At 45.1% G+C, this 27,148-nt stretch overlaps 1 protein-coding gene across 1 annotated transcript in view; it reads left to right on the top strand.

Annotated features, from left to right (window-relative positions):
* The first annotated feature begins 250 nt into the window (after window positions 1–250).
* The window catches only part of LOC139255730 (hyaluronan-binding protein 2-like), a 44,353-nt gene continuing 17,455 nt past the window's right edge, over window positions 251–27,148 (top strand). Inside the window, exons 1-7 of the mRNA XM_070873980.1 lie at window positions 251–373; window positions 1,123–1,183; window positions 10,478–10,594; window positions 13,476–13,700; window positions 16,528–16,699; window positions 20,973–21,067; window positions 22,816–23,095. Of these exons, the coding sequence (XP_070730081.1) occupies window positions 251–373; window positions 1,123–1,183; window positions 10,478–10,594; window positions 13,476–13,700; window positions 16,528–16,699; window positions 20,973–21,067; window positions 22,816–23,095 (1,073 nt within the window). The remainder of the gene's footprint in view (window positions 374–1,122; window positions 1,184–10,477; window positions 10,595–13,475; window positions 13,701–16,527; window positions 16,700–20,972; window positions 21,068–22,815; window positions 23,096–27,148) is intronic.

Raw genomic sequence — 27,148 nt, 5'->3', positions numbered from 1 at the left:
CAAAGTAATAAGCAATCAATCAATCAATAACAAATAAAATATAGATGTCCTACCAAAACACGGCCTGGGAAGGCAATGGGCCGCCGATGAGGGAACCCATTCGGCCAGGGCTAGAGGCGGTGCGTTTCGGCCCCTCCCACACAGCCTTCAGCACACTCTCACAGATTCTGGGGGCGAGGAGCTACTGCGCATGCGCACACACTCTAACGCGCATGTGCAGAGGTCCCGGCACTGATTTCAGCGCCAGGACATGGCTCCACCCCCGAATCCAGTGGCCACACTACGTCATCATCGAGGAGAGGCTGGGGAGCAGCCAAACTCAGCCCGAAGATTTTTGGAGCACTTCAAGGCGGACAAAAACGGTGCACCTCTGGTGAGTGCGCCAGAAATCTGTACTGGCCAAATTCTACCCCAATGAACTGTAAGATAGTGTGCAGGGAAGGAAATCATTTATGGCATGGAGCATTTGCCAAGCTACTTCGTGTAAGGTAATAAAGAACTGGCATTAATATAGCACCTTCATTGACCTCAAGACATTCCAAAGAGTTTTCGAACCAATGAAGTACTACGTGCAAAATGTCCTTGGGTGTTCTCTTTTGTCCTTCCTTCTCACAAACAGCAATCTCCCAATGATAGGTGATATGAATGCTGGGAGCTCACTATAAATATGCAAATAGTGATGACCATGGATGATTTGATTGACAAGGCATCTTCTTTTCTCATGGGTGCAAATAATGTGCTACCCCATTCCAGCCCAACCCTCAAATACCATAGAAAATTCAACCCTCATATGCCCTCAGCATTACAGCCAGAATGTTCTGTTGGAGTTATGTCAGCTCACCTGTGTAACTCAAGTAGGCAGGGATGGAGAATTGAACAGGCAGTCCCCATCACTTCTGAGATTTTCCATTGGAAATGATGGAGTACATAGACTTTGTCCCCCTTGACAATGCTTTTCCCAGCTCCAGAAGACATTGGCAATGCAATACTGAGGCTTCCATGCCCTACTGCAGCCATTTTTTTCTTCCTTCTCGCCCAAAGTGAATTCCCCAACGGAGGCGAGAACCCTCTCCTGATTTTCTTTGGCTACAGTTGATCACAAACATCTTGATTCAATTGCAGCAGAAACAAATATCAAACAAGATAATCCAAATAAACGGAGTGCAACTAGAATGGAACCAAGGTACATTAAGCAAGGCAATACAACAGTAGCTATGGTAACCGTGGGTGATAATCTGCTAATGTGAGATTCAATATAACCACAGACAATGGCAAAACAACTCTTACATGGAGTCCATTTCATCCATTTATAATGTGAAATTTACCAAGACACAAGCATTTAGGGGACGAAATTGGCCTGGTTAGTGCCACCTGTTACGGGGGGGGGGGGGCGATAATGGGGCACTATGGGGTTACCGGCCAGGCGTGGCAAAATCACTGAAATGCACGTAGCGCAGGTGCCGGGGCCCAACAGAGACAGCCTGAAGATTCATTTAACCCAACATTGGCTCTTCCTTTTAAAGGAGGTGTTATGCTCATAATAAAGTAATGTAACTGAGTACTGTAGACAATGAGTAAGTGTGACCTTAGCTCCTTTATTCAAATTTCAGAGTGCCGGTGCAGCATGGGAGGCCTGCTTATATACCGTGCTCCCAAGGGATGCTGGGATCCCTTGGGACTCCAACAGATATGCCCTCTAATGGTGGTGTGATACAGGTTACCTAGGGTTATATACATAACATCACTCCCTCCCAAAGTCAATTGTACACTTATTTACAGGGTGAGACGATCTGGGGCTTTTCACTCCCATGTCGATCGTCTTGGTACAAATGCAGGTGTGGGTGAGTTGGTTGGTTCTTCGTTGGGCTGCTGGGCAGCTGGCCTTGCCGGGCTGCTGGGAATGGTGAGTTCAGCTTCGTGGTCAACCGTGATGTCGGTTGCCACTTGTGTGTGTGTCGGAGGGTCAAAGTTGGTGGTGTCCTCTTCGGGTTGCTCGTGGATGTTTGTGAATCACAGTTTGGTTTGGTTCAAATGCTTTCTGCACATTAGTCCATTGGCAAGTTTGACCTGAAACACCCGACTCCCTTCTTTGGCTATGACAGTGCCAGCAAGTCATTTGGGACCATGTCCATAGTTGAGTACAAATACAGGGTCATTGACTTCAATATCGCATGACAAGTTTGCGCGATCATGGTACATGCTTTGTTGATGCCGCCTGCCCTCGACGGGGATGGAGATCAGAGTGGACAAGAGAGAGCCTTGTTTTGAGCGCCCTTTTCATGAGCAGTTCGGCTGGGGGAACTCCGGTGAGCGAGTGGGGTCTGGTGCGGTAGCTGAGCAGGACAGGGGACAGGTGGGTCTGCTGGGAGCCTTCCGACACACGTTTCAAGCTTTGCTTGATGGCTTGGACTGCCCGTTCTGCCTGGCTGTTGGATGTGGGCTTGAACGGGGCAGATGTGACATGCTTGATCCCGTTGTGGGTCATGAATTCCTTGAATTCAGCACTGTTGAAGCATGGCCCATTGTTGCTGACAAGGACATCAGGCAGGCCGTGCATGGCAAACATGGTTCGTAGGCTTTCGATGGTGGCAGTGGACGTGCTTACAGACATTATTACACATTCAATCCATTTTGAATAAGCATCCACAACAACCAAAAACATTTTGCCTAGAAATGGGCCTGCATAGTCAACGTGGATCCGAGGCCACAGTTTGGAGGGCCATGACCACAAGCTTAGCGGTGCCTCTCTGAGTGCATTGCTCAGTTGAGAGCAAGTGTTGCATTGGCGCACGCTTGACTCTACGTCTGATTCGATGCCGGGCCACCACACATGGGATTTGGCTATAGCTTTCATCATTACTATGCCTGGGTAGGTACTGTGTAGGTCGCGTATGAATGTTTCCCTGCCTTTCTTAGGCAAACCACGCGCTTACCCCACAAAAGACAATCCGCCTGTATGGACATTTTGTCTGCACCATTGGAACGGCTTGATCTCTTCATGCACCTCCGCTGGGACGCTGGACCAGCTCCTATGGAGGACACAGTTTTTTTACCAGGGACAGTAAAGGATCCTGGCTGGTCCAGGTCCTGATCTGGCAGGCCATGACGGGTGACTTTTCGTTTCAAATGCATCCATCAGCAAGAGCAAGTCTGCAGGCTGTGCCATTTCCACCCCGGTGGTGGGCAATGGTAGCCGACTGAGAGCATCAGCGCAGTTCTCTGTGCCTGGTCCGTGGCGGATTACATAGTTGTATGCAGACAGCGTGAGCACCCATCTTTGGATGCGGGCAGAGGCATTGGTGTTAATCCCTTTGCTGTCTGAGAATAGCGATATGAGCGGCTTATGGTCAGTTTCTAGCTCAAACTTGAGACCAAACACATACTGGTGCATTTTTTTCACCCCGTAAACGCATGCCAGAGCTTCTTTTTCAATCATGCTGTAAGCCCTTTCGGCCTTGGACAAACTCCTAGATGCATAGGTGACCGGTTGCAATGTTCCCAATTCGTTAGCTTGTTGAACCACACACCCGACCCCGTATGAAGATGCATCGCAAGCTAGCACTAATCATTTACATGGGTTACGCAGAACAAGCAAACATGGAACATAACAGATTTCTGGCTTTCTCAAAAGCAGCCTCTTGTGATTTCCCCCATACCCAGTCATCTCCCTTGCATAGTAGCAAGGAGGGATATAGCAAGGAGTTGGAGAACACATTGTTGCACATCAGTGGGGCGATGAAGGCCCAAGTTTACATTTATATCCCTCCTTGAGATGAGATCAATGAGCGTCTGCCATTTGTTCTCCAAAGCAAGCATGTTCTTGTGTGACTGACGCATGTGCTGCTCCATGCCGATGGCCATCCTTTCCACGGAACAGCACATCGTCACCATTGCCTGCGAGCTGGTGGTGCCCATGTTGGATATGACTCCTCCATTCTCTGTACATTCACACACACCGCGGCTGCAAAAGTTGCTGCAATTGTTGCTGCCCCTCCAAAGTCATTCTCTTTCTCGATTGTCCAAGTGTTTGCAGTTTTTCCCCTCTGTAACGATAGAATGTATAGGGCCCTCTATTAGGAGGTATATCGCCTCGATGTGCATGAGGATCACCATTTTAACTGCACATGGCTGACTGAGCTCCAGAATAAAGAGAGTTTAATTGAACTTAAGAGTTGTTCAAGAGAATATAAATACATGGTGCCAGAAGCGGAGACTTCTGATCTTTCGTCGAACTCATCATGCAGCTGAGCAGAGCTTGGATCACCCTGTGCTCTCCGGCAAGGAGTCTCCACTGCTGTCCAACATTGATAAACAGATGTAATGCTTAATTATTGATAGACATTTTTTTAAACATTACTTTTCAAATTTTCTAAAATTAAATCAAATGTTTTTTTAATGTATTTACATGTTTTTAATGTATAGAATTCAAATATCTACAATCACGGCTTTCAAAAGGGAGTTCGATAAGTACCTGAAATTTAAAAAATTACAGGATATGGGGAAAGTGCGGGGGGAGTGGGACTAGCTGAGGTGCTCTTGCAGAGAGCTGGCATGGGCTCGTTAGGCCGAATGGCCTTCTTCAGTGCTGTAACCATTCTAAGATTATATGATTCTGTAAGATATTATAAGAACATAAGTGTTGTGTATGGAGAAAGAGTCAGACTGAACACTGTGAGCTCAAAGAAAAGTGTGACCTTGGTCTTTTATTACAGGTCTCCAGAGTGCCTCTCCAACCTGTGAAGCCTCCTTAAATACCTATGCTCCCAAGGGATTATGGGATCCCTTGGGACTCCAGGGGATGAGCCCTCTTGTGGCTGTACAGAGTAAATACAAGTCCACATATATAACAACACTCCCCCCGCAAAGTCAATAGTGTAACTATTTACAATGTGAGTCGATCTGGGGCCCTTCTTGCCTTGGTTGATTGTCTCGGTGTGAAAGCAGGTGTTGTTGAATCATTTGTTGGGCCCTCGCTGGGCTGCTGTGCAGCTGGCCTTGCTGGGCTGCCTGGTATGTTGGGCCCTGCAGGGCTGCTGTGGATGATAGGTTCTGCTTCGTGGTCAACCGTGGTGCTAGTTGCAACTGGTGTGTGTGTTGGGGGATCAAAAAAAATCGGGTCCAAGGTGGGTTGCTCAGGATAATCCGTGAATCTGAGTTTGATTTAGTCCAAGTGTTTCAGATGAATGAGTCCATTTGAAAGTTTGACCCGAAACACCCTGCTCCCCTTTGGCCACGATAGTGCTGGGAAGCCACTTGGGATCTTGTCTATAATTTAATCCAAATACAGGATCATTGATTTCAATCTCGCGTCACACATTCGCGCTATCATGATATGCACTTTGTTGATGCCGCCTGCTCTCTACCGGTTCATGTAGATCAGGGTGAACTAACGAGAGCCTTGTCTCGAGTGCTCTTTTCACGAGCAGTTCTGCAGGGGGGTCCCAGTGAGTGAGTGGGGTCCCGTGCGGTAGCTAAGCAGGACTCAGGATAGGCGAGTCTGCAGTGAGCCTTCAGTTACCCTCTTCAAGCCTTGCTTGATGGTTTGCATTGTTCTCTCTGCCTGACCATTGGACGTTGGTTTAAACAGGGCAGATGTGACATGTTTGATCCCGTTACGGGTCATGAATTCTTTGAACACAGCACTGGTAAAACATGGCCCGTTGTCGCTCACCAGGACAGCGGGTAAGCCGTGAGTGGCAAACATGGCCCGCAGGCTTTTAGTAGTGGCAGCGGACGTGCTAGCCGACATTATCTCACATTCAATCCACTTGGAGTATGCTTCTACAACCACAAGGAACATTTTACCCAAGAACGGGCCTGCATAGACGACATGTACCCTAGACCACGGTTTGGAGGGCCAAGACCATAAACTTAGTGGCGCCTCCCTGGGTACATTGCTTAACTGCGAGCATGTATTACATCTGTGAACGCAGGACTCTAAGTCCGCATCGCTACCGGGCCACCACACGTGGGATCTAGCTATCGCTTTCATCATTACGATGCCTGGGTGGGTACTATGAAGGTCATTGGTGAAGGTGTCTCTGCCCTTCTTGGGGATCACTACTCGATTGCGCCACAGAAAGCAGTCTGCCTCTATAGACATTTCATCTTTGCGTCGCTGGAATGGCTTTATCTCTTCCTACATGGACCAGCTCCCGTGAAGCACACAGCTTTTGACTAGAGATAAGGGGTCCTGGCTTGTCCAAGTTTTGATCTGCCGGGCAGTGACGGGTGATTGCTCACTCTCAAAAGCTTCCATAACCATGGCTAGATCTTGGGCTGCGCCATTTCCACCCCCGTGGTGGGCAATGGCAGCCTACTGAGAGCATCAACGCAGTTTTCTGTGCCTGGCCTGTGGTGGATGGCATTGTTGTATGCGGACAACGTGAGTGCCCATCTCTGGATGCGGGCCGAGGTGTTTATCTCTTTACTCTCGGAAAACAGGGATAATCAGAACCAGGGGTCACAGTCTGAGGATAAGGGGTAAGCCATTTAGGACCGAGATGAGGAGAAACTTCTTCACCCAGAGAGTGGTGAACCTGTGGAATTCTCTACCACAGAAAGTAGTTGAGGCCAATTCACTAAATATATTCAAAAGGGAGTTAGATGAAGTCCTTACTACTCGGGGGATCAAGGGTTATGGCGAGAAAGCAGGAAGGGGGTACTGAAGTTTCATGTTCAGCCATGAACTCATTGAATGGCGGTGCAGGCTAGAAGGGCTGAATGGCCTGCTCCTGCACCTATTTTCTATGTTTCTATGTTTCTATAGTCAGTTTCGAATTCGAATTTTAGCCCAAACAGGTATTGATGCATTTTCTTTACCCCATAGACACACGCTAATGCTTCTTTTTCAATCATGTTGTAGGCTCTCTCAGCCTTAGACAGACTCCTGGATGCATAAGCAACCGGTTGCAATTTCCCGAAATCATTAGCTTGTTGCAATACACACCCGACACCATATGACGAAGCATCACATTCTAGTACCAAACGCTGACATGGATCATACAACACAAGCTATTTGTTTGAGCATAACAATTTTCTCGCATTTACAAAGGCATTTTCTTGGCTTCTGCCCCAAACCCATTCGTCCCCTTTTCGTAGTAAGACCTGAAGTGCTTCTAGCAGTGTGCTGAGACCCGGTAAGAAGTTACCAAAGTAGTTCAAGAGTCCCAGAAACGACCGCAACTCCGTCACGTTCTGTGCCCTCGGTGCGTTCTCAATTGCCTCCGTCTTCGCGTTGGTGGCCAGATGCCATCTACCGCAATCCTCCTTCCCAAGAACTCCACTTCAGGTGCCAGGAAAACGCACTTTGAGCATTTTAACCTGAGCCCCACGCGGTTGGGTCGACTAAGAACCACCTCCAGGTTCTGCAGGTGCTCGACTGTGTTCCGACCTGTGATCAAGCTGTCATCCTGGAAGACCACAGGGTGGGGGAATGACTTCAGTACATGTTTCTCTGGAATATCGCCGCCGCTGATCGGATTCCAAACGGGCATCTGTTATAAACAAAAATACCTTTGTGCGTGTTGATGCAAGTGAGGGCCTTCAATGATTCCTCCAGTTCCTGCATCATGTAGGCTGAAGTCAGATCCAGCGTCATGAACGTCTTTCCTCCCGCCAGCGTTGCAAAGAGGTCGTCGGCCTTTGGTAGTGGGTATTGGTCCTACAGGGAGAAACGATTGAAAGTTACTTTGGAATCGCCACAGATTCTGATGGTGCCGTCTCCTTTGAGGACTGGGACAATAGGATTGGCCCACTCGCTGAACTCAATCGGTGAATTCATGCCCTCTCTTTGCAGCCGGTCTCGCTCGATCTCTACCCTTTCTGTCATCATGTATGGTACTGCTCTCGACTTGTGATGGATGGGTCGCGCCCCCGGAATTAGGTGGATTTGCACTTTTGCTCCTTGGAATTTCCAGATGCCTGGTTCGAACAGCGAAGGAAATTTGTTTAAGACCTGGGCACACGAAGTGTCATCAGTGGGTGATAGCGCTCGGATGTCGTCCCAGTTCCAGCATATCTTTCCCAGCCAGCTCCTGCCGAGCAGCGTGGGACCATCACCCTGTACCACCCAGAGTGGTAGTTCGTGCACCGCTCCATCGTAGGAGACCTTTACGGTAGCACTGCCGATTACAGAAATCAGTTCTTTCGCGTAAGTTCTTAGTTTTGTGCGAACTGGAGTTAAGACTGACCTTGAGGCCTTGTTGCACCACAACCTTTCGAAAGTCTTTTTGCCCATGATGGACTGGCTTGCGCCCGTGTCCAGCTCCATTGACACTGGGAGTCCATTTAGTTCAACATTCAGCATTATCGGGGACAATTCGTGGTGGATGTGTGCACCCCATGTACCTCTGCCTCTTTGGTCTGAGGCTCTGGTTCGCCATGACCCTCCATGGATCTGTCCTCCTCTGCAATGTGGTGGTTTGCAGGTTTAACAGGCTTTTCCGCTCGCCTGCACATTTGTTGGAGGTGTCCCATTGTTCCACAGCCCTCGCAAACGTACTCTTTGAATCGCCATGAATGGAAATGATGATCACCCCCACAGCGCCAACAAGATGTTAATGATTTGCTTCGTATTGTCACTGGTGGCAATGAATGCCTGCGCTATCACTATGGTCTTACTCAAGGTTGGGGTCTCTACAGTCAAATGTTTGCGAAGTATGGTTTCGTGGGCAATGCCAAGTACAAAACAGTCTCTGAGCTTGTGCTCCAAATGTCCTTCAAATTCGCAATGTCCTGCAAGGCGCCTTAGCTCGGCGACATAACTCGCCACTTCCTGGCCTTCAGACCTTTTGAAGGTGTAGAACCGTTACCTCACCATCAGAACGCTTTCCTTCGGGTTCAAATGCTCTCGGACCAGTGTGCATAAATCGCCGTATGATTTCTCCGTGGGTTTCGCTGGAGTGAGCAGATTCTTCATGAGGCCATATGTTGGTGCCCCACAGGTGGTGAGGAGGATCGCCCTTCGTTTGGCAGCATTCTCTTCCCCATGTAGTTCGTTGGCCACGAAGTATTGGTCGAGTCACTCCACAAAAGTTTCCCAATCATCTCCCACCGAAAATTTCTCCAGGATGCCCACTATTCTCTGCATCTTTGGGTTCGCTATCTGTACCTCATTGCCAGTTGTTGTGTATGGAGAAAGAGTCAGACTGAAGAGTGTGAGCTCAAAGAAAAGTGTGACCTTAGTCTTTTTTTGCAGGTCTCCAGAGTGCCTCTCCAACCTGTGAAGCGTCCTTAAATACCTGTGCTCCTAAGGGATTATCAGATCCCTTGGGACTCCAGGGGATGAGCCCTCTGGTGGCTGTACAGAGTAAATACAAGTCCACATATATAACAATAAGAACATAAGAAATAGGAGCAAGAGTCGGCCATACGGCCCCTCAAGCCTGCTCCGCCATTTAATACGATCATGGCTGATCCGATCATGGACTCAGGTCCACTTCCCTGTCCGCTCTCCATAACCTCTTAATCCCTTATTGTTTAAGAAACTGTCTATTTCTGTCAAATTTATTCAATTTCCCAGCTTCCACAGCTCCCTGAGGCAGCAAATTCCACAGATTTACAACCCTCTGAGAGAAGAAATTTCTCCTCATCTCAGTTTTAAATGGGTGGCCCCTTATTCTAAGATTATGCCCTCTAGTTCTAGTCTCCCCTATCATTGGAAACATCCTCTCTGCATAAACCTTGTCAAGTCCCCTCATAATCCTATACGTTTCGATAAGATCCCCTCTCATTCTTCTGAATTTCAATGAGTAGAGACCCAATCTACTCAACCTTTCCTCATAAGGCAATCCTCTCATCTCCGGAATCAACCTAGTGAACCTTCTCTGAACTGCCTCCAAAGCAAGTATATCCTTTTGTAAATATGGAAACCAAAACTGCATGCAGTATTCCAGGTGTGGCCTCATCAATACCCTGTATAACTGTAGCAAGACTTCCTTGCTTTTATACTCCATCTCCTTTGCAATAAAGGCCAAGATTCCATTGGCCTTCCTGATCACTTGTCGTACCTGCATACTATCCTTTTGTGTTTCATGCACAAATACCCCCAGGTCCCGCTGTACTGCAGCACTTTGCAATCTTTCTCCATGTAAATAATAACTTGCTCTTTGATTTTTTTCTGCCAAAGTGCATGACCTCACACTTTCCAACATTATACTCCATCTGCCAAATTTTTGTCCACTCACTTAGCCTGTCTATGTCCTTTTGCAGATTTTTTTGTGTCCTCCTTACACATTGCTTTTTCTCCCATCTTTGTATCGTTAGCAAACTTGGCTACGTTACACTCTGTCCCTTCTTTCAAGTCATTAATATAGATTGTACTATTTGTAATAATTTACTACTAGGGTAGCAATAGTCAAAAAATAATCACAAAGTAATCGATTTAGTCTTTCATGTGATGATTTAAATCCACAAGATGAATGAGTAATAATTGACTGCAGAATGTTACCATTAATCTTGATTTTTTTTGTTACAGTGAATGATCCTTGTAAGAAAAACACATGCAAAAATGGAGAGTGTGTTATCCAGTCCAACCCACCATATTATAAATGTAAATGCAAACACCCATATGTATCACCATTATGCAAAAGAGGTAAGACCCACTGCTATTTATTATGAGTCATATAATCTTTAGATATTTCGAAGTAAATGACAAAATACTTGATCTAATATCTCCCATTCGCAGTTTGTCATGGCTATGCGGGGGTGAGTTTTTATGGGTAGAAAATGGGCAGCAGCAGGTTGTCAGCCTGTTATACACACTACCCAGCTGAAGTCAATGGAAAGGACAAAGCGCAAAATCCACTACCGCCCATTATCCGCCCAATAGTAAAAGTGACAAATCAACTCGCGTAGTTTGTCTGGCCTTGGGTGTAATTATGTTCCTGTTACAGGTTGATTTTGTAGCATACATTGAAGTTTATTACTATATATTCATTATACTAAATATTCTCTCTATATTTAATTCTCTTATCTGTTTACTTAGAAGAGCATTCTTGTTTTAAAAGCAAGAACAAAATAGACTAAAAGCAGGAAAGAACATTAAGGATAAAGGTAAAAATAGCAAAGGCATTGGTCACAATCTTTCAATTCACATTGGATACAGGAGTAGTGCAGAGGACTGAAGGGTTACTAACGTTACACCACTATTCAAGAAAGGAGAGAAGGATAAGCCAGGAAACTACAGGCCAGTGAGCCTAACTTCGGTGGTGGGGAAGTTACTGGAAATCATTATCAGGGACAAAATAACCTTTCATTTGGAAAGACATGGGTTAAACAAGGAGCACCAGGTTGGATCTGTTAATGGCAAATCGTATCTGACTAACCTGAATGAATTCTTTGCTGAGGTAACAGAGATGGTTGATCAAGGTAGTACAGTCGATGTATATACAGACTTTCGGAAGGCATTCGACATAGTCCCACACAGGAGGCTTATTAAGAAGATGGAAACCCATGACATTAAGGGGTAAATGGTGGTCTGGATACAAACTTGGCTTAGTGTCAGGATGCAAAGGGTTGTGGAGGATGGATGTTATTCAGACAGTGAAGTGTTTTGCAGTGGTGTTTCCCAAGTTTTGGGTCCATTACTCTTTTCAATTTTTATAAACGACCTAGACTGGGTCTAGGGAGCAGCATTATAAAGTTTTCAGTTTTTCAAAACTTGGCAAAGTAGTAGATTGTGATGAGGATAGTTATAGGCTTCTTGATAACATAGACAGGATGATGAAATGGACAGAAGCATGGGAGATTGAGTTCAGTGCAGAGAACTGTGAAGTGATGCACTTTGAGAGGACTAATCTGGAAGGACAATATACTATAAATAGCATGATTTTGAAAAGTGTAGATGAGCAGAGAGACCTTGGTGTCCATATAGACACATCCTTAAATGTGGCAGGGCAAGTTGCGAAGGTGGTTAAAAAAGCATGTGGGTTACTTGGTTTTATAAATAGAGGAACAGAATATAAAAGAAAAGAGATGATGCTAGAACTTTATAAGTCACTGGTTAGGCCTCAGCTGGAGTATTGTGGACAGTTCTGAGCACCACACTTCAAGAAAGATGTAAAGGCATTAAACAGGTACAGAGGAGGCTTACCAGGATGATACCAGGGAGGAGTGATTTCAGTTATGAGGAGAGGCTAGAAAAGTTAGGACTGTTCTCCTTGGAAAATAGAAGGTTAAGAGGTGACCTAATGGAGGTTTTCATGACAATGAGAGGTTTTGATAGAGTAGATAGAGAAAAATTATTCCCTCTGGTGAGTGGGTCAGTAACCAGAGGTCATACATTCAAAATCATTGGTAAAAGATCTAGAGGGAGGATGAGGAAAACATTTTGCAATCGGAGAATTAGCAGGATCTGGAATGTTCTACCTGGAAAGGTGGTGGAAACTGATTCCATAAATAATTTTAAAAGGGAGTTTCCTCCTTCTGGTCTGACCAATGACTTGCGCAATTTAAAACCTGAACAGTCTCTCCCATTTTCCTGTGTGCTTCTCCCGTCCATCTTCCATTTCATTACCATACTTCCTGGAACTGTTTTTAATATTTTTGTCCTTCTAATACCTTTTTTACTGTATGACTGAGCTGCCTTCAACCTCCTTTTTGATTTCTAATGTTTGACCGCGCTGATCTCCGTCCATCATCCAACACATCTTCACCTCCTTCCAGCATTTTTAAAACCTGTTTAAGGACTGTTAAACCGATTGGGCTGGATTTTCCGGTCCTTGGCACTTGGGGTTTCGCCTCGGAGCGGCGTGAAAGGCGGCGTTCAGGTCTCCTGCGCTCCTCCGGCCCGCTCAGCAGCACTGCCGGGAAGAGCTGTGCCGGGTGTGCAACGCCTCTGGTTGCGGCACCGACAGGAGTTTGGACTTTTGCCTGATCCATCCAACCGGAACTGCGCCCTCAATGACCGTCTGGGAAATCAGTGCACTGCAGCCATGCCGGCAGCGGTGAGGAAGTTAAAGTACTCCAAAGGAAAGTGCAAGTGTTTGTTCTTTTAATCGTTTCAGCGCTTTGTGTCGTGGTGGCATAGGCAATGTTTTGGGAATGTTTTTGTGGGTTTTTTTTAAGTTTCCCCCCCCCCCACCCCAAGGCCTCTCTCGGAGCGCACACATCCCGGCACTTTAGTTCGCGAGTTTCCCATTTTTGCGCCACGAAAAGTGTACAACGCCTCCCTTCGCACTGCACCCCCTGACCCAGGGCCCAGATGCTGAAACGTCCTTACCAAAGCGCAAACTATTCCCGGCTGGTAACTTCCTCACCCCGTCTCCGTTTTCGCCCCGAAAACAGAAAAGCCTAAAATCCAGCCCATTGACTGTTTCTTTGTGATAATGGTTAAACACCAGACTGTTGACTTTCATCCATTGTTCTCCCTCCCCATTTCATTTTGTTCAGTCCTATTAAAGTGTTTGCTTATACTTCCAGGTGTTAGTTCGACAGATGGTCTATGTCGCTAATATTTATGTTTCCCTTCACAGATGTTGGTGGACCTGCTGTGTATTTCCAGCTTTTATTTCAGATTTCCAGCATTTGTAATTTTTTTCTCTCTCAATTAATTATTTTTGACAATTGTGTCTTTCAAGCAACTGCACCATGTAGACCTAATCCTTGTAAAAATGGAGCAACATGCAGGGCTGGGAAGAAGAAAGGAACCTTCAGCTGCAACTGCTCGGGATCATTCAGAGGAGAACTATGTGAAATAGGTAATATTACTGTTCGTTCTAGCTGTGACTGATGTCTTTAATATAAATGTATTCGTTTGTTCACAGTGAACCATTTCCCTTACAGTAACCTTCATCCACAGTAAAAGCCGTCATCCATTGACTCACAGTACATAGCTTTCCAAAGTATCGCCGGCCGTTTAACATATAAATGTGTTTTGAAACCATGGATGATAAAATTGTTAGTAGAGAATTAGCTTTGGTGAGTAGAAATTATATGATAGGACTCCAAAATTCAGTAGTCTCACCATTAGTGTCTGGACTTCAGTTGCATAGCCTCCATGCTCTGGAATTCCTTCTCTAACTTTGGTAAACAATTAGAGATATGAGGGTCATTTTCAATTTTGTGGTCTGAGTTAGACTGGGTCAAACAAGTCACAAAGATGGTTGGAAAAGCTAGAAGAAAGTTGGAATCCTTTAAAAATTAGTCCAACATGTCACAGTTAAATTTTCATTATATTAAAAAATGTATACCCTCCCTATCTTGCAATATTGCACTCTGTTTGGCAGGTTTCAGAGAAATGGACATTGATAGTCTACCCACATCTGAGTACTGTCAGTTCTCTATGAGATTGTGACCGGAGAAAGTGCCACCTAATGGCCCCTAAATCTGCAGTTGAATGGACTTGGGCATGAAACAGAGTCAATAGGGGGGATTTGTGGGGTTGGGGCTGGGGACAGGTGCTTCGAAGCTTGTTAGTTTTGCCATACCCCAGACTTTCATTGGTATCCAGTGTATGGTCAGTGCAGATAATTAGACCAAGTGCACTGGCTGACCTAGTGGCGGATGTGAGGAGCTTCTACGAAGGGTCCGTGAAACCCCTGACCCAGGCACCTAAACTCTAGATACATCCCTAGTGACATGGACACTCACCATTTTCAAACAAATTAGAGAATCTCATAAGGTTTACCTGCTAAAATTCTCATCCATGCTTTTGTTACCTCTAGACTTGTTACCTCTAGACTTGACTATTCCAACACACTCCTGGCTGGCCTCCCACATTCTACCCTACGTATACTTGAGGTCATCCAAAACTCGGCTACCCGTGTCCTAACTCGCACCAAGTCCCAGTCACCCATCACTCCTGTGCTCGCTGACCTAAATTGGCTCCTGGTTAAGCAACGCCTCGATTTCAAAATTCTCATCCTTGTTTTCAAATCCCTCCATGCCTCGCTCCTCCCTAGCTCTGTAATCTCCTCCAACCCCACAACGCCCCTCCCCTCCGTCCCCCCGAGATATCTGCACTCCTCTAATTCTATCCTCTTGAGAATCCCTGATTATAATCGCTCAATCATTGGTGGCCATGCCTTCTGTTACCAAAGCCCTAAGCTCTGGAATTCCTTCCCTCTACCTCTCTACCTCTCTCTCCTCCTTTAAGACGCTCCTTAAAACCTACCCCTTTGACCAAGCTTTTTGTCACCGGCCCTAGTTTCTCCTTATGTGGCTTGGTGTCAAAATCTTTGTGTTATAATACTCCCATGAAGCGCCTTGGGACATTAAAGGCGCTATATAAATACAAGTTGTTGTTGTTGTTGTTGGACAAGCAGTGGAGTTCTGAGTGGCCACAATCCAAGTGTAAGTGCCAGGATCTCTGGCTCATTGCTTTTCAGGGCCAGTTAACCCAGATACATATTGGGAACATAAAAGCTGCTATAGTTTCATCACAACATTCTTTAGTTTGGCAGCCGTCTTAGTGGACAAACACTTAATGGCCCAGAAATTGCAGGCGGATACCTTCGCACACATCCCTGGGATCATGTGGGTCGGCCCAACCAATCAAAGTCGGAGTATTACCATTCATATTTGTGGTGAGTTCCGCATGGAATCACCATAAGTATGAATGGGAATACTCCAAAAAACACACAAAACTTAAAATATATTTTTAAAAACATCGTATATTTAAAATGAATCAAAATGAAGTTTAATTAATTGAACCAAAAAAATTATTTTTTGAAAAATAAATTTAGATATTTTAAAGGGTCTAAGATTTTAAAGGGTCTAACAGGATTTCAGATGTTTCAGTTATTGAAAATAATGTGTTTTTCTGTCCTTTAAAAGTCGCGCTGATAAAAGCAGGGCTTACGCCAGCTTTTATTAGTCGTAAGAATTTCAAGGGCACTTGCTGGGCAGAAGTTGAGCAAATAGCCCAACTCTCTGTCCGCGGAAGCCCTTTACATCCAGATGCGTGCGATCTGTCAGGATTCTTGACAGATCGCAAGTCCCAGGTTTAGGCGCACGCGCTTCGCAAGCCTAATCCTAGAAGTTGCGGGGACCCTATGGGCACCTGCGCACCTCGTACATGCCCATAGGGGCTGCAAATTCAGGGCCATAATGTGCAAATGTTCACAGATTAAGGGCTGTGTTAAAATAACAGACGAAAGAAATGTCAAACAAACATGTTAAGCATTTAGCCACCTAATACTGTCAGCAGTAATTTCTAAACACACAACCATTCCAAAAGTTCACAGCTGTAAACACTGCTTATTCTGCCTTCACAGCGCTTTCACCTGGAACGCTGCTCCTTACATGCAGATTTAACCATTACTTTATGAACCAGGCAATAGGAAATCTCTGTGTTGGCAATCTAATGCAATTTCTTCAAACCTTTCAGTGCTTCTAGTAACTACTAGGATCAAATTCATGACACATCTGTCTCGGTTGAATTTAACAAGGGCTCCATTCTGAAGTAATGCGAGATAATAAGAAATAAAATGAACAATGCTGTTCGCATCATTATTTTCCAAAATGATCGAAACCAACAATCATATTTAAACTCAGAGAAGCTCTTTTGTGCATTTCTTTTCATAGCGCCAAATGATTGTTACCAGGGTAACGGCTCATCATATAGAGGTCTTGTGAAACAAACTGAAAAGGGGAAGAAGTGTTTGTCCTGGAGCTCTAACTTGCTGCTAAAGGAAGCCATTGGTACTCATATGGAGACTCCCAGCAAATATGGCATTGGTGACCACAACTATTGCAGGTACCACAGCTTTAGAACGTTGATTTACTCAGGTGAGCTGCACCATCCAGCTGAGTGATAGTTTTTTAAATTTATAACTTATGCTTAACTTCATACTTCAAAGTTTTGAACCCTTGGTCTATCAGAACATAGACTCACAAATCAAATACTAGATTGGGGGGAGTTGCACATTTACTGGTTATTGAAATGGTGGGCTTGTCAGTATTCATTGTTTTTTTTAACAGCTATCAGGAGGAGAACGGGATTAGAATCTGGAGATCTTCAGAGACAATATCCTTTTGTTTATAATATTTACAGAATGGCACCTCAGTTCTCCAAATTAGCTACAATTGGTTTTCTAACGCTTGAGCATTTTATGTACATAGAATACACTATTATGTAGATAAAATCATTTGCAGAATAAAGTCACCTTTATATGATTGCACCAGTTTTATTGCAAGCTGACAGAATGAGGCTTTTAGTAGTGTGCAGTTACATAGGGTTGTAATTTTCATTTTTATCAAAAACAGGTTAAATCCAAATTTTTCACTCCATTAACAAATCAGAATTGAGCGTTTTTTCTGAACCATTAAACGAGTCAGTTTACCAACATAAATGCCAGTTTGTTAATGGAACTGTGGAGTACGCAATATTGCAAAATGGCTCAGCATTAAGTTCAGAAAGTCAGTTTTAACCATGACACCCTAAAAGGTTGTATTCTGTTCTTTTCCTGCCTAAGATAAATATGAGAGGGACAGAGAAAGACACAAACTGCATTTATGCATGAAAGACAGTTGGAGAGGGGAAAGGCACAGAGTTAGAAAAAGATTAGATAGAATGAAAGACTTGTATTTGTATCGCACCCTCATGACCACCGGATGTCTCAAAGCGCTTTACAGCCAATAAAGTACTTTTGGAGTGTAGTCACTGTTGTAATGTTGGAAACGTGGCAGCCAATTTGCACAAAGCAAGCTCCTATATACAGCAATGTGATAACGACCAGATAATCTGTTTTTAGTGATGCTGATTGTGGGATAAATATTGGCCAGGACACCAGGGATAACTCCCCTGCTCTTCTTCAAAATGGTGCCATGGGATCTTTTACATCCACTTGAGAGAGCAGGCGTAATCTCAGTTTAACATCTCATCCGAAAGACAGCATCTCCAACAGTATAGCACTCCCTCAGCACTAATCTGGTTGTTATAACATTGCTGTTTGTGGAAGCTTGCTGTGTGCAAATTGGCTGCCACATTTCCTACATTACAACAGTGACTACACTCCAAAAGTAATTAATTGGCTGTAAAGCGCTTTGAGACATCCAATGGTCATCAGGGTGCTATACAAATCTTTCTTTCTAATCTTTCTCTAACTCTGTGCCTTTCCCCTTTCTAACTGTCTTTCATGCATAAATGCACTCCCTCAGCACTGCACTGGAGTGTCAACCTAGATTTCTGTGCTCAAGTCTCTGGAGTAGGATTTGAACCACTACTTTCTGACTCAGGCAAGGGTGCCACCAACTGAGCCACAGCTGAGGTATAGGAAGGCAGACATATATAGACTGGATTTTCGGCTTTGCTCATTTCGGTGCAGTAGTGGCGGCTGGGTGGTAATGTTTGAGTCCGGGAATAGTTTGCGCCTCAGTCAGCAAAATAGGACAGCTGGGTCCTGAGTGTGGGGTGGAGCTCTAAGGGAGGCGTTGCACACCTGGCCGGCTGAGCATGCGAAACTCCCGAGCTAAGCAACCGAGTCTGGGAGTGCTCTAAAAGAGGCCTGGGGAGAAAAAAAAAAAGGCCTGAAAAAAACCCATCAAAAATATTCCCAATACATAGTCCACACCACCACAACATAAATCGCAAAAAAAATAAAAGAAATAACAATCATACTTACCTGAGGTGGACATTACTTGCCTCACTGCAGCCGGTATAGGTCGGACCGCCTGTTTTCACGGGCGGCGACATGGCGCTGTGGGTCGGGCAGGACTCAAAAATCGAGCCGGTGTCGCAACCAGGGGCGTTGCACACCGGTTCGCCTCCTCCGGGCGGTGATGCTCCGCGCCCCACCGAGACCGGCCCCGAAAACCCCGGCGGGGCAATGGAAGCTGGCCCCCCCCCGCCCAGAAGTACTCATCACCGCCATTGTCACCGTTCCGGTGCAAAAACAGAGGCAGACAGGACCGGTAGATCCAGCCCACAGAAAGAAAATATATAGGGGGTGAAAATTTACTTGGGAGGGAATGCTAAATGGTGGTATTGCTTGGGTCAGTCTATCCTAATGCCCCTCCAGTGCACTCTCAAACACCTTAAAAATCTCTTCTATGCTCTCATGATCCCTGACACCCCACCTCCATTGCACAACCCTCATGTTTCTACTCTGGGGCTCCACACTTGGCCACAAACTTTACATATTTCTGAAGCTTTCTTTCACGAACCTCCTCTAACCTTGGCTCTCACAGAATGTGAACTCCACAGTGTACACATTCCTCATCCAATAGAATCATAGAATGGTTACAGCATGGAAGAAAGCCATTCGGCCCGTCGAACCCGTGCCAGCTCTCTGCAAGAGCACTTGCAGCTAGTCCCACTCTCCCGCCCTTTCCCCATAGCCCTGCAAATTTATTTTCCTTCAGGTACTTATCCAACTCCCTTTTGAAAGGCACAATTGAATCTGCCTCCACCACCCTTTCAGGCCGTGCATTCCAGATCCTAACCACTCGCTGTGTAAAAAATGTTTTTTCTTGTGTCTCTTTTGCCAATCACCTTAAATCTGTGCCCACTGGTTCTTGACCCTTCCGCCCATATTAGCAGCTGGAGGTTGCCGACCCCTGCAATCAAATACACTTTTTGAAAACAATATTTTAGAAAATCATCATTACATCCTTTTCAATGAAAACATTGTATGTATATATAATTATCTATGGAGGATAATCCACACCCTGAAGTTTCACTGGAATGTATAACTGGAACTGCCCATCCCAAGGTTTCATTGACTTTGCAAATTGTAACTCGATCCACTTTGACTTCCTAAAGCGACAGAGGACAGAAAACAGCAAGGGCCAGCCAAAGTCCTGTACCCCAGTCCAAGTACATCCCTCCCCCAGCCAAAGTGTCTTACCCCACTCCAAATATATCCCCCGCTCAGCCAAAGTGCGTTACCCCAGTCCAAGTACATCCCCCCTCAGCCAAAGTGCGTTACGCCAGTCCAAGTACATGCCTCCCCCAGCCAATGTGCCTTACCCCAGAGCAAGTGCATCTTCTCCACCCCACCCCACCATAGATGGGGCAGGTATTGTCTACGTATTGTTAACAGGTTTATTGGGAATGAAGTGAATAGTGACAGTGTCATGACTTCTGATGTCATCCACTCCAATGATGTCCTTTATAGGGAGTTAGAAGAATGTGATCCATCTTCCCCCCCCCACCACCAGTGTCTCTCCCCACCAGTGACTCTCCTCACCACCCGTGTCTCTCTCTCGCCCCCCCAGCCTCACTCTCTCCTCGCAGCCTCTTTCTCTCTCCCCCCAACTTCTCTCTCCCCGCAGCCTCTCTCTCTCTCCCCGCAGCCTCTATCTCTCTCCCCGCAGCCTCTTTCTCTCTCCCCCCAGCCTCTCTCTCTCTCTCTCTCCCCGCAGCCTCTCTTTCCCCCCAGCATTTCTCTCCCCCCAGCCTCTCTCTCCCCCAGCCTCTCGCTCTCCCCCAGCCCCTCTCTTCCCTCAGCCTCTTTCTCTCCCCCCAGCCTCTCTCTCTCCCTCTCTCTCCCCCCAGCCCCTCTCTTACCCCCCAGCCGCTCTCTCTTCCCCCATCGGGCCCAGGCCCGCTGCTCACCCCCCCCCGGCCGTTCTCGGGCCCAGGACTGCCGCTATCGGCGAGGGAGCAAGTTGGGACCTAGCGAGTCCTGGAGGGTGGGAGGAAGAGAGTCGGCGAGGGAGCGAGTCGGTGCCTAGCGAGTCCTGGAGGGGGGAAAGAGTGTCGGGGCCTAGCGAGGGCGGGTCCTCGGGGAATCAGCGGCAGAAGAGAGTCAAGGTCTCAGCAGAGTCTCGGGCCTCAGGTCCTGCTTCTAGGCACCACGTGGAGGCAATGATTGCTGGCCCGGGATGGGGGGGGTGGGGCTGGACAGGGAGCGGGGCTTGTCGCCTGTCGGTCAAAAAAAGTGCAGTACGGGCGGGGGGCGGGGGGGTGCTGGACGGACAGCTGTCTGTCAAAAAAGTACAGTACAAATAGTTACTTTGATATATATAGTGCTTGTTTTAAAGATAAGTGACAACAATAAAAATTCAACTAAACTATTTATTTCCAGAAATCCTGATGGTGATGAAAAGCCTTGGTGCTATTTTAAGGATAAACAAGATAGATTAAATTGGAACCATTGTGATATTTCTCCCTGCCCTACAGGTATGTATTATCTGTATTCATTTCATTTTACAACACTTAATTTGTTCCACTAGTTAAGTAATTCAAATGGGTATTAGCCCTGCCTTACATAATAAACAGTAACTACAGAGCAATATCACACTAATTGGTGTAATAAATGCTTTACTGGTGAAGTGCTAAGAGTACACTGCTAACTACTTTAAATAAAGAGATAGAATTAAATTAAAATCCTTGTAATTTCCCCTTATCAGATCCATATATTGAGGCAGTAGAAGAGCAGGGGATTTTATCAAATCCCTTTCAATTTCGCTTGGAGACACAGCCAGGGGAAAGGAATTTATTTTGCTTCCTTTTATTGGCAACAACCAAGTGCCTCCGATTTTCAGGTTCACAAAGAGCAATCTGAGGGACTGCCTGCTCCATTGTTTATTTATTTCAACTGTCCCCGTCAACTGGTAACATTCCACTTGAGTAGAAACCACCTGCTTGATCAAGTTTATACCCTGGGAACTGCAGATCTGTTTCTCTCCTGTTAATCATGTCTTGAAAAGGAAAGTAAATGACAAACAATTGTAACAACTTGGCTTCATATCTCAATTACAACAACCTGCTATATGGTCATCAATTTCTCCTCAGAATAAACGAGTCATCTAATGACATGTTTAATCTCCCATTCCAGAAATGCAGTGACTTTTCTTGCTAGAGCAGGACATTTTTGGTGTTGTCAACGGGGAAGGCATTTTGCCTGGTATTGTATCTCGTGAGTAATTGAACTGAATATGTAACTTTCTCAGAGAATGCAGATGCCAAGGCAATTGGATATAGGTTTGCATCTAAATCCAAAGTGGCCTGAACTGAGCTAAATTTGGATCTTTCAAAGTAAATCTACGTCAACATAATTTGGATTACTGTTTTGAACTTGAGACCTAAGGGTAGAAATTTGTCTGCTTAGCGTCTCTCATTAGCGCTGGGGAACGGGGTTGCGCTAATGGGGTGCTAAGGGGTTTGTGATTGGGCGCGGCGAATACAGCGGTGTCCGTGAACTTCAGTGCCGGTTACCGCCTGGGTTCTAGCGCCTCGCAGATTGTGTCGTTATAAAGTGTGCACTGCCCCGTTACCACCCTGGATGTGAAATTGTCTCCCGCCACCTGCTGTATCGGCGGGCATGAACAACGGCAGGAAGAGGAGATGTTGTCAACTCGGCTGGCCGCTTGGGGAGCGCTAATTAAAGGGAATGGTTTTCAAGCAGGCCAAACTTTATCATTTGCACCAGTCTGGTGCCTGCTCAAAGTTTTTGATGGTTCATTGCTGCAAGATGTCCAAGTCCTCCACTTTATGGCAGTGTTTGGGGCTGTAATGGCAATCATGCAGGTCGCCTTGCAACGCTGAACTGTCACAAGTAGCTTGTGTACCATTATTAGCCCTTCCCTTTAAGCGCTCTGCTACTACTGTCCCGCTCTCGAACTTTATCACACTTAAGAGAAGTGGTTAGCGCTTGCTTTAGCACTCTACTTCCCTCTTGGAGTGCTATAGCTGAATTTCCCAGCGGGAGAAAATCATTAGCATCTGCCACTACTTTATCTACTTTTCAAAAGTTAGCGCAACAAGCAGGGCGCTACGGAAATTCTAGCCCTTAATATTTGGTCCTCGAGAATAACTCCATTCTGAGAATGCTATCAAATACCACAATTACAAAAAAAAAACAATCAAAATTAATTAGTACTAATCCATAGAATAGGTTTTGACTTTGTACTGCTTCTCCATCGTAGTATCTAAACCGAAAAATCCACGGGAACCTACGGCCAGACCTGTGATCCGATCCACTGTCCTTACTCCTACCATTGCAGCCTTTGTGTGTGGGGTGCCAGAGGTTGCAGAAGTCACAGGCAAAATCTTTGGTGGAAAAAGGACAGTACCAGGAAAATATCCATGGCAGGTATCTCTACAGCTGAAAAATCGCATTGGACTTTATAAAACAGGACATCTGTGTGGAGGAACATTGATTAGACCATGTTGGGTTCTCACTGCTGCCCACTGCATTGTCGCACAGTAGGTATTAGCATGTTTACAAGTTGCCTTGAGTTATCTTATTTCCGCAATTCTCTTCCACAGAAGCACCTTTCTGCATTTTGTAACATACCTATTATATATTTACTTTCTATTGCAGTTACCTACATCATTTACAATAGTTTCTTACAAATGCTGGAGTGAACACTTTCATTATAAAGTGATATTAATGAAGTAATTTTACAAGTCCGTACTATCCGCGGGGAGCCTCATACACCGACAGCACAGATTGAAAGTCCAGGCACACCCTGCTCGTGATATTCCACCCATTAATGGTCAGAAGACTGGCGAATGATACTTAAAGGGTTGATGGTGGATAGGCAATGGCAGACATTTAAAGATCACATGGATGAACTTCAACAATTGTACATCCCTGTCTGGCGTAAAACTAAAACGGGGAAGGTGGCTCAACCGTGTCTAACATGGGAAATTAGGGATAGTGTTAAATCCAAGGAAGAGGCATATAAATTGGCCAGAAAAAGCAACAAACCTGAGGACTGGGAGAAATTTAGAATTCAACAGAGGAGGACAAAGGGTTTAATTAGGAGGGGGAAAATAGAGTATGAGAGTAAACTTGCAGGGAACATAAAAACTGACTGCAAAAACTTCTATAGATTTGTGAAGAGAAAAAGATTAGTGAAGACAAATGTAGGTCCCTTGCAGTCAGAATCAGGTGAATTTATAATGGGGAACAAAGAAAAGGCAGACCAATTGAACAAATACTTTGGTTCTGTCTTCACTAAGGAAGACACAAATAACCTTGCAGGGACCGAGGGTCTAGCAAGAAGGAGGAACTGAAGGAAATCCTTATTAGTCAGGAAATTGTGTTAGGGAAATTGATGGGACTGAAGGCCGATAAATCCCCAGGGTCTGATAGTCTGCATCCCAGCGTATTTAAGGAAGTGGCCATAGAAATAGTGGATGCATTGGTGGTCAATTTCCAACATTCTATAGACTCTGGATCAGTTCCTATGGATTGGAGGGTAGCTAACGTAACCCCACTTTTTAAAAAAGGAGGGAGAGAGAACAGAGGGAATTATAGACCGGTTAGCCTGACATCAGTAGTGGGGAAAATGTTGGAATCAATTATTAAAGATGTAATGCAGCACATTTGGAAAGCAGTGACAGTATCGGTCCAAGTCAGCATGGATTTATGAAAGGGACAAATCTAGAAATTTTTGAGGATGTAACTAGTAGAGTGGACAAGGGAAAACCAGTGGATGTGGTGTATTTGGACTTTCAAAAGGCTTCTGACAAGGTCCCACACAAGAGATTAGTGTGCAAAATTAAAGCACATGGTATTGGGGGTAATGTATTGACGTGGATAGAGAACTGGTTGGCAGACAAGCAAAGAGTAGGAATAAACGGGTCCTTTTCAGAATGGCAGGCAGTGACTTGTGGCGTACTGCAAGGTTCAGTGCTGGGACCCCAGCTGTTTACAATATACATTAATGATTTAGACGAAGGAATTGAATGTAATATCTCCAAGTTTGCAGATGACACTAAGCTGGGCGGCAGTGTGAGCTGTGAGGAGGACGCTAAGAGGCTGCAAGGTGACTTGGACAGGTTAGGTGAATGGGCAAATGTATGGCAGATGCAGTATAATGTGGATAAATGTGAGGTTATCCACTTTGGTGGCAAAAACAGGAAGGCAGAATATTATCTGAATGGTGACAGATTTGGAAAAGGGGTGGTGCAATGAGACCTGGGTGTCATGGTACATCAGTCATTGAAAGTTGGCATGCAGGTACAGCAGGCAGTGAAGAAGGCAAATGGCATGTTGGCCTTCATAGTGAGAGGATTTGAGTATAGGAGCAGGGAGGTCTTACTGCAGTTGTACAGGGCCTTGGTGAGGCCACACCTTGAATATTGTGTACGGTTTTAGTCTCCTAATCTGAGGAAGGACATTCTTGCTATTGAAGGAGTGCAGCGAAGGTTCACCAGACTGATTCCTGGGATGGCAGGACTGACATATGAAGAAAGACTGGATCGACTAGGCTTATATTCAATGGAATTTAGAAGAATGAGAGGGGATCTCATAGAAACATATAAAATTCTGACGGGATTGGACAGGTTAGATGCAGGAAGAATGTTCCCGATGTTGGGGAAGTCCAGAACCAGGGGTCACAGTCTAAGGGTAAGGGGTAAGCCATTTAGGACTGAGATGAGGAGAAACTGCTTCACTCAGAGAATTGTGAACCTGTGGAATTCTCTACCATAGAAAGTTGTTGAGGCCAGTTCGTTTAGATATATTCAAAAGGGAGTTAGATATGGCCCTTACAGCTAAAGGGATCAAGGGTATGGAGGGGAAGCAGGAATGGGGGAATGGGGTACTAAAGTTGCAAAAATGATCATATTGAATGGTGGTGCAATCTCGAAGGGCTGAATGGCCTACTCCTGCACCTATTTTCTATGTTTATGTTTCTAAAACTCTGGGCAGCACACGCCTGAATTGATGTCAGTGGCTAGAAGGGAATGACAGACAAAAGGAAAGTAGTTATTTAAATGAGGTTCTAAAACATACTATTAGGATTGCTTTGTCCGCCTCTATTATTAAAGTATGGGACGGTTGATGAGCAGCGGCAGACATTTTATATTTCATATTTCATAATTCACAACAAAAATATATCCCAATCAGAAGAAAAGACTGTAAGAGAAGGGATAACTATCCATGGCTAATTAAGGTAATAAGGGAGGGTATCAAATTGAAAACAAAGGCATACAATATGGCCAAGACTAGTGGGAGGCCAAAGGATTGGGAAATTTTTAAAAGCCAGCAGAGAACGACTAAAAATATGATTAAAAGAGGGAAGCTGGATTATGAAAATAAACGAGCATGAAATATAAAAACGGATAATAAGAGTTTCTACAGGTACATAAAAAGGAAAAGAGCGGCTAAAGTAAATGTTGGTCCCCTCGGGGATGAGACTGGGAAATTAATAATGGAGAACAGGGAAATGGCAGAAACATTGAACAAATATTTTGTATCGGTTTTCACGGTAGAAAACATTATAAACATCCCAATAGTGGGTAATCAAGGGGCTATAGGGAGGGAGGAACTTAATACAATCACTATCACTAATGAAGTAGTACTCGGTAAAGGCGGACAAGTCCCCTGGACCTGATGGCTTACATCCTAGGGTCTTAAGAGAAGTGGCTGCAGAGATAGTGGATACATTGGTTATAATCTACCAAAATTCCCTGGATTCTGGGGCCGTCCCAGTGGATTGGAAAACAGCAAATGTAATGCCCCTGTTTAAAAAAGGAGGCAGACAAAAAGTAGGAAACTATAGACCAGTTAACCTCACATCTGTTGTTAGGAAAATGCTGGAGTCCATTATTAAGGAAGCAGTAGCAGGACATTTGGAAAAGCATGATTCAATCAAGCAGTCAGCATGGTTTTATGAAAGGGAAATCACGTTCGACAAATTTGTTGGAGTTCTTTGAGGATGTAGCAAGCAGGATGGATAAGGGGGAACCAGTGGATGTGGTGTATTTGGATTTCCAGAAGGCATTCGATAAGGTGCTACATGAGAGATTACTGCACAAGAAAAAAGCTCACGGGGTTGGGGGTAATATATTAGCATGGATAGAGGATTGACTAACTAACAGAAACAGAGAGTCGGGATAAATGGGTCATTTTCAAACAGTGACTAGTGGGGTGCCGCAGAGATCGGTGCTGGGTCCTCAACTATTTACAATCTATATCAATGACTTGGATGAAGGGACTGAGTGTAATGTAGCCAAGTTTGCATACAAAGATGGATGGGAAAGCAAATTGTGAGGAGGACACAAAAAAATCTGCAAAGGGATGTAGACAGGCTAAGTGAGTGGGCAAAAATTTGGCAGATGGAGTATACTGTGGGAAAATGTGAGGTTATCCATTTTGGTAGATATAATAGAAAAGTAAATTATAATTTAAATGGAGAAAAATTGCAAAGTGCTGCAGTACAGAGAGACCTGGGGGTCCTTGTGCATGAAACACAAAAAGTTAGTATGCAGGTACAGCAAGTAATCAGGAAGGCAAATGGAATG

The sequence above is a fragment of the Pristiophorus japonicus genome, chromosome 3, assembly GCF_044704955.1.
Source record: "Pristiophorus japonicus isolate sPriJap1 chromosome 3, sPriJap1.hap1, whole genome shotgun sequence".
Lineage (NCBI taxonomy): Eukaryota > Metazoa > Chordata > Chondrichthyes > Pristiophoridae > Pristiophorus > Pristiophorus japonicus.
The sequence above is the reverse complement of the archived record's forward strand: the minus strand, read 5'-3'. Positions and strand labels throughout refer to the sequence as shown.